General features: G+C 45.3%; 1 protein-coding gene across 4 annotated transcripts in view; it reads right to left on the bottom strand.

Annotated features, from left to right (window-relative positions):
* LOC116951219 (cytochrome P450 2F3-like) overlaps nucleotides 1–12,959 on the bottom strand; it is a 53,403-nt gene that overhangs the window by 14,509 nt on the left and 25,935 nt on the right. For 2 of the 4 annotated variants that reach the window (XM_076073431.1, XM_076073429.1), the window contains 3 exons: nucleotides 4,409–4,625; nucleotides 2,543–2,705; nucleotides 1,526–1,675 (listed from right to left, as the gene is read on the bottom strand). In XM_076073431.1, coding sequence (XP_075929546.1) covers nucleotides 1,526–1,675; nucleotides 2,543–2,705; nucleotides 4,409–4,618 — 523 coding nt within the window. In that variant the 5' untranslated portion in view covers nucleotides 4,619–4,625. Of the gene's footprint in view, nucleotides 1–1,525; nucleotides 1,676–2,542; nucleotides 2,706–4,408; nucleotides 4,626–5,071; nucleotides 5,152–8,480; nucleotides 8,558–12,959 lie in introns of those variants that run through there. The other 2 variants (XM_076073430.1, XM_032969704.2) reach the window with 2 other exon arrangements.

Consider the following 12,959-nt stretch of genomic DNA (forward strand, 5'->3'; position numbering starts at 1 on the left):
AAAGATTAATTCCTGCAGTCACGAAAGCACCAAATCGAGTTTGAACCACCTCTTCGGGGAGGTATGAAATCTGTGTCTTTGTGTTGTCTCTGCTGGTGTATCTGCCTTTGTGTCTTGAATTGGGTTTATGTCACTGTGCTGTCTCTGCCTATAGTTGTGTGCCTGGGTGTCTCTAAGTGTGTGCTGCGGCGCCCTCTCTGTGTGCCTGAGAACTTGTATCATGCTAATTTGTGTTCAATTGTCTCTGAAACCCAGTCCCTCCATCTCTGGCTATTTAAGGCCTCGGTACAGAGCTGCTTCACCTCTTAATTGTGTGCGTGTCTCCCCCCATAGGTCTCTCTACGGTATGTATTCTATCACTATCTTAAATTTCACACTCAACTTACAATTTAGCAATCTTTGAAATAGTGTATTCAACCAGACCATGCGTTGATTGTGTTTTAACCGACCGTCTGTGTTGCTTTACATAGTTTCCAAATTTTTCTAAACCCTGTTTGATTTAGTGTGATGCTCTGTCTCTCTGTATCCCCTGGTATATTTGTGTTAATTCCCTCTACTTAAGGTCTGTATATATATCTGCGGTTATGTGTTTCCTCTACCTGATGATTGCTTGTGTTGCAATCGAAATGTCGTATATTATGTAATTTTATTTTTTCTTATTTCTACGTGACTTTACCGAAAAAAAACAAAGATTAATTCCTGCAGTCACGAAAGCACCAAATCTAGTTTAAAATATTGATGTTCATTATTCATACATTTATTTCTCAGAACCATGTTGGGTCAAAGAATCGGGAGGGTGGGGTACTCGGTTGAAAGGAAATTCAACAAGGGGGCGCCACAGTAGCCAAATAAAGGTCGAGAATCACTGCTTTAAGACATTCAGGGGCTCTTTTTTATTTTGTGCCGTGGCTGTTTACCACCTTACGATATTCATGTTAAGGCACCACGGTGGCGAGATGTTAACTACCTTGCCTGGTATACAGTAGGTTGTGGGTTCGATCCAGACCCTGACTCATGTATATTGGGAGTTTGTGTGTCTCTCTCCCCGTGGTTGAGAGGTTTTTTCTCCGGGTCCCTCCGGTTTTTCCCTCCACATTTAGAATCAACGTGCTTTTAAGAGTATTTGGCTGCTGTAAATTTCCACACGATCGGCCACTTCGTTGAGCTATCATTTGTGGCCAGGTCGCTTCTTAAAAAGAAGATACGTAGCTCAGTGGGAGCCCTTACCTTTGCAAAATTAAAAAAGACAACGGTCAAGGGGTCAGCCAATCGCGTCAGACTGCCACGCGCTCTGTGCTCCCTCTCGCCGAGTCCGCTTTCGAGAGGCTCTATCTTAAAGGGGCCACGTGTTGTTAATACAATACTTTGAGGAAGAAAAAAAAGAGGCCGCGTGTGAATGTTCGGCTCGTTGAATGGGTTTCACGGGGGGGGGAGGGGGTGGAGTGCTAAGTCTCTGGTCAGCCCCATCCCCCCACACCAGCCGCCGAATGTTTCCCCCCCCCCCCCCGAGTCCCCCCAGCACAACCGTCCATGTCCTTGAAGCGCTGCAGGAGGGCTTCGGCCTCCTCTGCGACCACTGCCTCCACGCTCCTCTTGCCCATGCCCAGCGTCCGGAGCACGGACAGCGAGAAGCGTCTCCGAATGCGCGCCTGCTCGCTCTGCGCAAACACCAGCCCTGCGATGGGAGGAGGTACGGACGATGCGCAGAGAGACAAACACAGTCAAGGCCGGTGGTTCTTAACCTGGGGTGCACACTGCACCCCCTGGGGATGCGAGATGCCCTTTCTGGGGGTGCGAGACGTGGGCAGGGTGCTTCAAAAATGTTTTAACTCTTATATGAGACTATCGTTTTTATTGGAAAAAGAATGGATAATAATATACTGTAACATGATAACAAATGTATCTTAATAGCTTCAAAAAGTCAAAGAGTCTCCACTTGTTTGCCATCGTTGTCAACAAATGCCTGGAATCTTCTCCAGGTGGCCTCCAGAGCCCGGAGGCACATTTCTTGTGCTATTGTTGTAAATTCTCTGAAGTGTTAACATTTTATTGAACCACCTTGTATTTATTAACATAATTTTTTTACGATTGAGAACAGGGGCGGAGCCAGGATTTTGAATTTCAATATTCTAAGATAGAGTGTATGTTTTCCAATGGGCACCACAAATGTATAAAACAAATTTTATTGGATTTGAACGCGGAGTTGATTAATAGGTCGGAGCCGCTGATGTGGCTAATAAGTTCGATAAGTTCGAAAGGCTGCCGCTCAAGCAGCCTGCAGGGCAGCACAAGGTGGCAGCCAGCATTTTGCAGCAGCCGGATATCCAGTTATCCCGATTACCGACTTTCCCAAAATTTCAGGGGAGGCTGAGCCCCCCCCCCAGCCCCCCCGTGGCTCCGCCCCTGATTGAGAACCAAATGGGGTGCAGGCTGCAGTAAAGGTTAAGAACCACGCTGCTCTAAAGGAACGGGGGCTCGACGAAGCCGACCGCGACACGGGGGATCTTTGTCTTTGGTGGTGGTGCACTTTACACGTCCTAACCTTTGTAGGAGGACAAGTCCCTGTGCAGGGGCACGATGGGACGGTCCGAGAAGTCGTCTGCATGCAACACGAGAGCCTCCCGCACGGCTTTGTATCCTGCCAGGACGACGCTGCGGCGTGGGCCGAGGCTCACGCTGTACACCGGCCCGTACGTCTCAGCCAGCTGTGCCATGCACGCCATCGGACATCGGAATAAGTGTTAAGTGTAACCGGTTGATCGTCGATCGGCCGGCCTTCCAGCATTAATGCCACGGTGGCAAGATGTTAGCGACCTCGCCCGGTGTACAGGTCGTGGGTTCGATCCCGACCCTGACGCCTGCTGTATATTTGGAGTTTGCGTGTCTCGCTTTCTCACCATGGCCATGTCGATTTTTATCCGGGTCCTCCGGTTTTCCCCTCCACATGTGGAATCAACATCACCCGTTTAGAGTTTTTGGCTGCTATAAATTTCCATGCAATAAGCCACTTCGTTGAGCTATCATTTGTGATCAGTTTGCTTCTGAGAAAGAGCTACACAGTTCAGTTGGGCCTTACCTGGTAAAATTAAAATTAGTTGAGTAAGTTTTCTTAGGTCGAACAACCGTGAGACAAGGCCATACAGGAGGCTCTGCCTGGTGTAGTCCAATCAATTTCAAGGACAATACACACATCAGATCATATTTGTTTGCATGGATTTACCACAAGCATGTGTGGTTAGGATTTCATATGCAGCACAAAGATCCATTTTTGATTTGGGTGTAGTCACGTGGTAGTTTTGGTCGAATTTCTTGTCATTCCTATTCTGTTCTAATTTGTACCAGGTTTCTCTGTCATATGTTAACGATTTAACAAATAAATCGATTTCAGTGGATTTTTTTTAAATCTTCTAAGAATTTCACGTTTCAAAAGACTTCCTTGGAATTGAATGTTTGGTGAGCTTTCCGTTATTGATTTATGTGGTTATTATGTCGTTGTTTTTACAAAACCCTTCAAAAACTAAAATATATATTGACTTAAAGCTTTCGTGACTGCAAGAACTCATATTCTTTGGGTCTTTCGGTAAAGTCACATAGATAGAAAAAAATAACAATAAAATTATGAAAATAATATAAATATATTTATTATCTTAATTTTCATTTTTATTATTTTATTGTTATTTTTTTTGCTATCTGCATGACTTTACCGAAAGACCCAACGAATATAAAATATATACTGTTTGCATACACTCATTTGTTTAGTCTCACCTAATGAACGAGATACATTCACAAAAAATGCTTGTTAAGCGAACACTTTAAATACAAATTTAAATCAAAATTTAAGCGAACACTTGTTAAGCGATCATCGTTTTCCCATTGACTCCCATGTTAAAAAAATAAGTTACGTTTCAACCCCAACATTTTCCACTCTTGAGCAACTTTTTTTTTAAACATGAGAAATACAAATCATGTTCAAATAAAGTAATAAATCATCAAAAGTAACACTCACCACACATGAAGACCACAGTGATTGCAGGTGCCTGTCCTCAGCATCTGCAATGAATTAGCGTCCCCCCACTCAACGCTCCCCCACCCACCCATTACAGAAACACCACGAGGCCCCCTCTCCATCACACAGCGAATCACGCATGCACACAGCACAGCTGGTAAACAAACAGCTGCAGGCTGCAGTGGGCCCCCTTCTCCCACGGAACGCATTCGATCGACCGGTCCTCCGCTCGCTACACGAGCATTTGCTCGTTTTGCGAACAAAATTGGTCTATATTGCAATGCTCGTTGCAGCGGATTCTCGCCGAAAGAACGCTCTTTAAGCGAGACGCAGGCCTGTATAACTACAATTATCAAGGTTGTGGACACATTGCACCCTGGGTAACCGTATCACAGTGCTCACCTTTGTGAGGGTCTCGTACGGGGCATGCAGGTTGACTTGCATCAGATTTCCCAACAGGGGCCATGGCCGGGGACCTGGGGGGAATCTTTTGGAGTCGCCTCCCAGCAGACGTTGGGCGAACCAGACCATGAAGATCAGCAGCAGCAAGCACGAAGAAACCCAGGACGAGGAGCCGCCCAGACCGGCACTCAGAGACGCATCCACAGACATGGCGACCCTGCGCGATAGGGGGCGAGCATCAAGTGTTCAGGGAGACGCGATGCGTCACTGTTTTAGTTCCTCAGAAGTGGCAACCCTACCTCCCAAATGTTGTTGAGCACGGGGGGGGGGGGGGGAACGTTGGCAAAATCCGAATCCCTTCGGGTCACGATGGTCATCTCTGGCACGACTTCCTTGCCTCCCCAAGTGCTGAATGAAGTGCCACGCCCTTCGTCGGCCAATCGCTGCCGCCTCCTTTTTCCTTCGCTCCCCGGGTGGAAGAGCAGGCGCCCTTCAATAGGCCCGCCTGCCGAGGGGTCGCCGGCGCTTAACGCTGGCCCCCCAACCCCCCTCTGAAGCTCGCTGCGGGCACCAGAGGGCTAAGATGACCCATCCCAGCCACACACATAGCACACCTCTGCTCGTCTCCCGGACCTTTGCATTTAAGTATGACCCTGGTTATACCGGACTGTGAAGACGACAGCAGCAGCGACGGTAGCCGCGGCAGGGGCCACGGCACCACAACGCATCTGGGGCACCAAACAGTTGTGCAAGCTAACAGAGAAAATGGTAAAAGTGGTGGGACCCCAAGGGGAGTTCGGGGGTAGGGGTGGGGTTGCACATAGCATCAGAGCAATGTTCTTGTGACCTTTAAATGCCTGCGACCTTTCTGAGAATTGAGTGTTTATATTCTTAGTTTTTTCGGTAAAGTCACGTTGAAGAGAAACAACAAAATAGCAAAATATATATATAAAACAATAAAAATATATATATATTTTGTTATTTCTCTTCAACGTGACTTTACCGAAAAAACTAAGAATATGAATTACTGCAGTCACGAAAGCTTTAAATCAAAATTTAATTGAGTGTTTGTTTGGGACGCTTGAGGTAACATTTAAATCAGTCACGAGGCGTAGTCGGCCAAGGACAATTGCGCCAGGCGCGTAACCTCTTGTGAAAGCGTTCACATAGATTGTTCTTGGCTACCGTGCACCGGCATATCGAGTGATTTGTTTGATCCACGGAGCACGGGGAAGGGGGGAGGGGAGGTTGGCGGAGGGGGTGACCACGGGTAGAGCAGGCACCATTTCTTTGAGGGTCGCAGTCCACCGCTTCGAACGCCGACCGCCAACAAAAGTGCGCAATTTGCTGGAGTTTGCGCGTCAAGACGGGCGACGTGTTGTGTTCTTATTATAACGTGATACGGACGTTATTGTAGTAAAACAAATCGTGAAAATACTGTTTGCTATCTGTATTATTGTTGTTCGCACCATTTCCGATACCCTAATGAAGCCCTCATATATTGCTCATACGAAAGAAATAACGTCGGAATGCATCCCCATATACACAATGGTATAATGACCCCTTTTTAATGCTGATTTGCTTAGCGCTCACTTCTCCAGGAACGCTTCTTGAGCGCTAAGCAAGATCTGCCGTATTTTAGTACTCTACATACATATGTACATATATATGTACTATACTAATTCACAGACACTAGTTCAGTGGTTCTTAACCTGGGTTCGATCGAACCCCAGGGGTTCGGTGAGTCGATCTCAGGGGTTCTGCAGAGCCCCCGCCACGGAGGTCGGGACACACTTGAATTATTGTGTAAATTTGTGATGACACACACGGCCCGCTTGGCCATCACTGGCTGCAGATGATCATGCTACACTGCTTGGCCAATCAGCGCTGCGGGGAATTTAGTGCATACTCAGTAGTCAACGTGTGACTGTTGTTGTCGTACGTCGTGTGATTTCTTTAATATTTTATCCATACTAACTATGTCGGGCAAAAGAAGAAAGTGGTCGGACGAATATGTACAACATGGATTCTCATGTATCACGGAACGTGATGGGAGTGAGTGTCCTATCTGCATGATTTGCAACGCCAAGTTGAGCAACTCTAGTCTTGCACCGGCAAAACTAAAGGAACACTTCTTGAAGCTGCATGGAGACGGGGAATACAAGAACACAACACTTGCTGAATTCAGGGTGAAGAGAGCCAGATTCGATGAAAGGGCCACTCTGCCTGCTCTTGGATTTGTACCTGTTAACAAACCGATCCTGACAGCATCGTACGAAGTTGCTTACCTGATCGCAAAGCAGGGCAAGCCACACACCATTGGTGAAACACTTGTGAAACCAGCTGCATTAAAGATGGCGAATCTGATACTCGGAACAGCGGCCGAAGGTAAATTATCCCAAATTCCCCTTTCAAATGACACCGTCAGTGACAGAATAGAAGACATGAGTAAAGACATCTTGGCTCAAGTAGTCGCGGATCTGATTTCAAGCCCGGCAAAATTCAGCCTTCAACTCGACGAAACCACAGACGTTTCTGATCTAAGCCAGCTTGCTGTTTTTGTACGCTATGTGAAAGACGACATGATAAAAGAAGAGTTTTTATTTTGTAAGCCTCTTACAACAACAACGAAGGCAGCCGATGTGAAGAAGCTTGTGGATGACTTCTTCAGAGACATCAATCTTTCATGGGATATGGTTTCTGCAGTTTGTACGGACGGAGCTCCAGTCATGCTGGGAAGAAAGTCTGGTTTTGGTGCGCTAGTAAAGGCCGATGCACCACACATCATTGTGACGCATTGTATTCTGCACAGGCATGCGTTGGCAACAAAAACCTTACCTCCAAAAATGACAGAAGTATTAAAAACTGTGGTGGAATGTGTGAACTATGTGCGAAAAAGTGCTCTGAGGCACCGCATCTTCAGTGAGCTGTGTAAAGAAATGGGCTCTGAATTTGAGGTACTTCTGCTCCATTCTAATATTCGGTGGTTATCCCGGGGACAGGTGCTGAATCGTGTTTTTGCCATGCGTGTGGAATTAGCCCTGTTTTTGCAAGAGCACCAACACTGCCATGCAGATTGCTTCAAAAATCCTGAGTTCATTCTAATTTTAGCGTACATGGCTGATATATTCGCAGCTCTCAATCATCTCAATCAGCAGATGCAGGGTGGTGGAGTCAATATCATGGAAGCGGAAGAACACCTGAAGGATTTTCAAAAAAAGCTACCGTTATGGAAACGACGAACAGAGAACAATAACTTCGCAAACTTCCCGCTTCTGGACGACTGTGCAAGTAAGATCGAAGATGTGTCTGGAATCGGAGATATTTCTGTATCCACGGAACTGAAGCAAACAATTGCCACGCACTTAGATGAGCTTGCAAAGTCTCTCGACGGATATTTCCCTACAAGAGAGTCATATCCAGCATGGGTGAGACAGCCGTTCACGTTTGCTGTTGAAACAGCAGATGTTAATGATGAATTCCTCGACGAAATCATTGAAATTCAGCAGAGCCAGGTTCAACAGCAACTCTTCAGAACAACAACGCTCTCAACGTTTTGGTGTCGACAAATGAACAAGTATCCAGTTATTGCTAAGAAAGCCCTGGATTTTTTTATACCATTTGTTACAACATATCTTTGTGAGCAATCCTTTTCGAGGATGCTGGACATAAAAACGAAGAAAAGGAACAGACTTTGCTGTGAAAATGACATGAGAGTGGCACTTGCCAAGGTGAAGCCACGCATATCTGAACTGATCTCTCAAAGGCAACAGCAGAAGTCACATTGATTTTCAGGTATGTAATTTGTTATGAGTTTATGCATTGTGTTGGTTTTATTCTTTGAACAAGGTAATGTTCATGCACGGCTCATTTTGTGTACCAGTAAAAAAACATATCTATGTCTTGAAATTGAAAAAAAATCACATTTTATTTTTCACTAAAGAGGGGTTCGGTGAATGCGCATATGAAACTGGTGGGGTTCGGTACCTCCAACAAGGTTAAGAACCACTGCACTAGTTGGAGGTACTCGCTCTTATTCCGGCCTTCACAGCCTTAGGGGATAACCACATACTGGGTTGGGACAGCCAACATGCTGCCAGACCCACAGCTTGAAGAGGGCGAAGATCAGGATGATGACGGCAAGACCAGTTCCATTCCAGATTGCAGCAGCTCCGACTGTGAGTCAGAGCTCGCCTTTTATCCTATCCAGCGTGGCCAGGCTCCGCACCCCTCTGGATCCCCCAGAGGGTTACGTGCCTTGCCCACAGGTGCAACTGGTAGAACGGGGTGTTACCCCTAATTCCATTGTCTACCAATCTCCCAGCAGCACGTGCTACAGTGACTCATTCAATGTCACTACACATATAAAATTTTCCTGGCTGACTGGCACGCGGGCAGTGGTGATGCCACCGCTCACATCTGCGCATTGACATCACCGGCATCCCACAGCGTTGAGCTGGTTTTGTGCATGCTGACGTCACGCAAATGTCATGCATTCATGTAGTGGTGTGGGGGAGTGTAACTATTTAAAAACTAAACCTTAAAACATATATTTTTTACCAAGTAAGGCTCTTGCTCTTTTTTCAAAAGCGACCCGGCCACAAAATACAGCTCAGCGAAGTGGCTTATCACGCGGAAATGGATAGCAGCCAAATAATATAATCTAAACGCGTAATTACTCTTTGTTTTTTTCGGTAAAGTCACGTAGAAAAAAAATTACATAATGGCATACGACGTTTCGATTGCAACACAAGCAATCATCATCAGGTAGAGGAAACACATAACCGCAGATATATATACAGACCCTAAGGAGAAGAAATTAACACAGATACACCAGGGGATACAGAGAGAGACGGAGGAGCACACTAAATCAAACAGGGTTTAGCAAAATTTGGAAACTATATAAAGCAACACAGACGGTCGGTTAAAACACAATTAACGCATAGACTTGTTGATTACGCTATTTTAAAGATTGCTAAATTGTAAGTTAAGTGTGAAATTTAAGAGAGTGATAGAATACAGACCGCAAAGAGACATATGGGAGGAGACATGCACACAGTGAAGAAGTGAAGCAGCATCTCTATGCCGAGGTCTTAAATAGATAGACGGTGGGGCTGGGACTCAGAGACAATGGGACACAAATTAGCATGATATAAGTTGTCAAGCACACAGGGAGGACGTCGCAGTGCACACTCGGAGACACCAAGGCACACACACAGGCAGAGACAGCACAGCGACATAAACCCAATTCAAGACACAAAGGCAGACACACCAGCAGAGACAACACAAAGACACAGACTTCATACCTCCCCGTAGAGGTGGTTCAAACTCGAATTGCCGCTTTCGTGACTGCAGGAATTACTCTTTGGATTTTTCGGTAAAATCACGTAGAAAAAAAAATACATAATGGCATACTACGTTTCGATTGCAACACAAGCAATCATCATCAGGTAGAGGACACACATAACCGCAGATATATATACAGACCCTAAGAAGAGGGAATTAACACAGATACACCAGGGGATACAGAGAGAGACGGAGGAGCACACTAAATCAAACAGGGTTTAGCAAAATTTGGAAACTATATAAAGCAATACAGACGGTCGGTTAAAACACAATTAACGGATGTCTTGTTGATTATGCTATTTCAAAGATTGCTAAATTGTAAGTTAAGTGTGAAATTTAAGAGAGTGATAGAATAAAGACCGCAAAGAGACATGTGGGGTGTTGTATATGTAGGTTATGAAAATTTGATGAAAATAATGAAATTTAAATGAAATTTGCATAATGTATCCAAAATTATGTTAATTCGAGAGTTAATCGTATTAATTTATGCGAGTGGGTGTGGTTATGATAATGCAGGTCGTTATGATCATTAGGTCCAGCCTTGGTGACGAAGGTATGTTATTAATTGGAATAACGCAATTAATCGTATGCAGTTCTGTAGGTGTTGTGAGCATGAATGCGAGAGAGTCAACTCGGCTCCGTTGTTTAACTCAGTATTATCAATAAGGATACGATTATTCTCGCTTCAACACGTACTGAATGTATTATGTGTGTTAGTGTGCTTATGATAGGTCCCCCAGAGTTCAGATCTCAATCGCAGAACAATTCTTATGCAGAATCACGGAAAGAATCACACACAATCCTTATGCTTTAATCAATTTTATTTTCTAGCTAAACTTACATTTTTGGATAATATGAGAACTCTCAATCTCAGAATTTCAACACAGCATTAACACGGTAACCATCACGATTGCGTTGTTTCACTTCGATAACGGCACCTGTGGTAAATTTCCGACGCGTAACACAATTAATCAGTTGTTGAGAGAGAGATTAAAACATGCAGAACTATTCTACCAAAACCTTACTCTATCATATGCAAATTCGTATACTTGAATTGTTACACAACACGGTACACGGTCATTGATCATACGCGACCCTTAATGCAAATTCTTGTCACGTTGTTAACAGTAGGACGATTGATTATTATGCAACGCTGTTCATATGAAAAGACACTCAAACCATTATTATTCTTAAAGGCACAAATATGCGTTCATAGATTCGTCATGTTCATTCATGGATACCAGCAAGATTATGCAATTAAAACGAACGACTCAAATAATCCCAAGTGACCATATCCACGATTCAATGGCCGCAATATTTTCCTTTGGGATTCTTATCTTGGACCAATCTTTCAATTAATTGTGGCCAGATCCCTGACAGGGAAACCGGTTGAACACGCTATTCATCCACCGTGAGCGGCGCTCATGTTGAAGTGGCCAAGAATTAACCCGTATTGAAGGATCAGTTGGTAACTTATGCGATTAGAAATACAGCCCCGACACAATATTAACGAGGAAAATTACGAACACTCTTATAAACGACGGATTGTTCACTCGGTCGTTGCGATGCTCTCACAGTCACAGATGGTTTACTGACTTAAGGTTGTAGGCTTTTGTTAATGACCCGTGTGCGTGTTGAGTGGTATAAATGATGAAAGAGTAGGCCAATGTTCGGAATCGATTCTTTGCGTCAAGCAGATGTCTGGTTTGTCGTGTAGTGGGGGGCAGTGTATCATACTTATCAGTTGATTCTCCTTTCAGTAGTTGGTTCTGACTCGGCTGACGTCGGTTGACGAGTTGACAGGTTGATACGTTGTTATAGTTGCGATGACCCGTCGGGTAGATGGCGCTAGGAGCTCGCCCGCTCGCAGCGGCACGGTTGTTGGTGGAGTTGCTTGTCGTGGGCGCCCCCTCCCTAGGTAGATGATACTCGCAGTACGTCTGCGACCAGCTGGCACGCTGGTGCGCCATCGTCGGCGCGGTTGTAGAATGCAGTATCACGATTCGCTCGTGGTCGCGCTGGCCGCCATCAGCGGGCAGCGTGTCGCCAATTGGCGACACTCGCCAATTTGGCGAGTTTGTAGAGGCATCTCTGGCGTCGGTGGTGGCTGGTCTTCTGCTGAGATGAGTTGAGCTGGTCTTCTGGAGAGATGAGTCTTCTCCTGTTGAGCTGGCCCCGCGGCTGATGAGTTGAATTCAATGGTGGAACGGCTCATTTTTATGCCAAAATCTCTCCTTTTTGGCTCCTCCTCACGAGGCGGAGCTACCCTTGATCTGGTTGCGTGTCGGTGGTGAGGGTTCGTGTGTCAGTGTGTATGTTTGTGTGTGTGTCATTTAGGACACGGTTCTGTTCGGGTCTTCCTCAAGCCATAAACCATCAAGGGAAACAGAGGCTTCAATTCATCTCGAAGGCGTCTGTCTGTCTACGCCATCCATCCGGAGGGAGGGGCGGGTTTCCATCTCTCCTTTTTGTACAAGTTTCCGACGCACAAAGAAATGGTTAAAATTTTTAAAGTTTAACATTTCTCATCTGACAGCGTATCGTACCATTCGCATATATGATTCTGTTTGTGATTCGGGGTATTTGATTTTATTTCCAAGTGAAGCTGCTCTTTCGAGCGTATGCATATTTTATCACGTGCTGCGGGGAGAGACAAAGGTGGCCGGGATCTTTCTATCTCTCTATACCTTGAGTTAACATCGCTCAAATATAATTTCGATTTTATATTCAACCAGTTTGATCCACCCCGTTTTCTTGGCTCTTATTCAGTTTTATTAATTTTCGTCATCCTGTGTCTTATCATATAGATCAGGGGTCACCAAACTACGGCCCGCGGGCCGAATCCGGCCCGCGATGTCAGTCCATCAGGCCCGCCGACGGTACTTGAATTTGGTTGATAAAACGTATGGAACACGAGGCGTTGTGATACAATTTAAATTTTAAAAATATTATGTTTAGAATACCAGATCTTCACGCGTGCAGAGACCTCCTGACTGCTATGTGCCTTAAATTTACTATTTTAAATTTAAAATTATTGTATCTAGATTTTCTTGTTAATCGTAATGTTTACTTATTTCGCGCCATCCCAAGTACTTCCCCGGCTCGTGGTAGCTCCGCCTACGCTCTGACGTTACCATGGTTTCCATGGCAACGCACACAAACACGCATCTTTCCCGCCCCCAGATTTTCCGGCTGTCCAACGCTC

This window comes from Petromyzon marinus, chromosome 42, assembly GCF_048934315.1.
Source record: "Petromyzon marinus isolate PM22_M1 ecotype Great Lakes invasive population chromosome 42, UKy_Petmar_22M1.pri1.0, whole genome shotgun sequence".
Classification (NCBI taxonomy): Eukaryota; Metazoa; Chordata; class Hyperoartia; order Petromyzontiformes; family Petromyzontidae; genus Petromyzon; species Petromyzon marinus.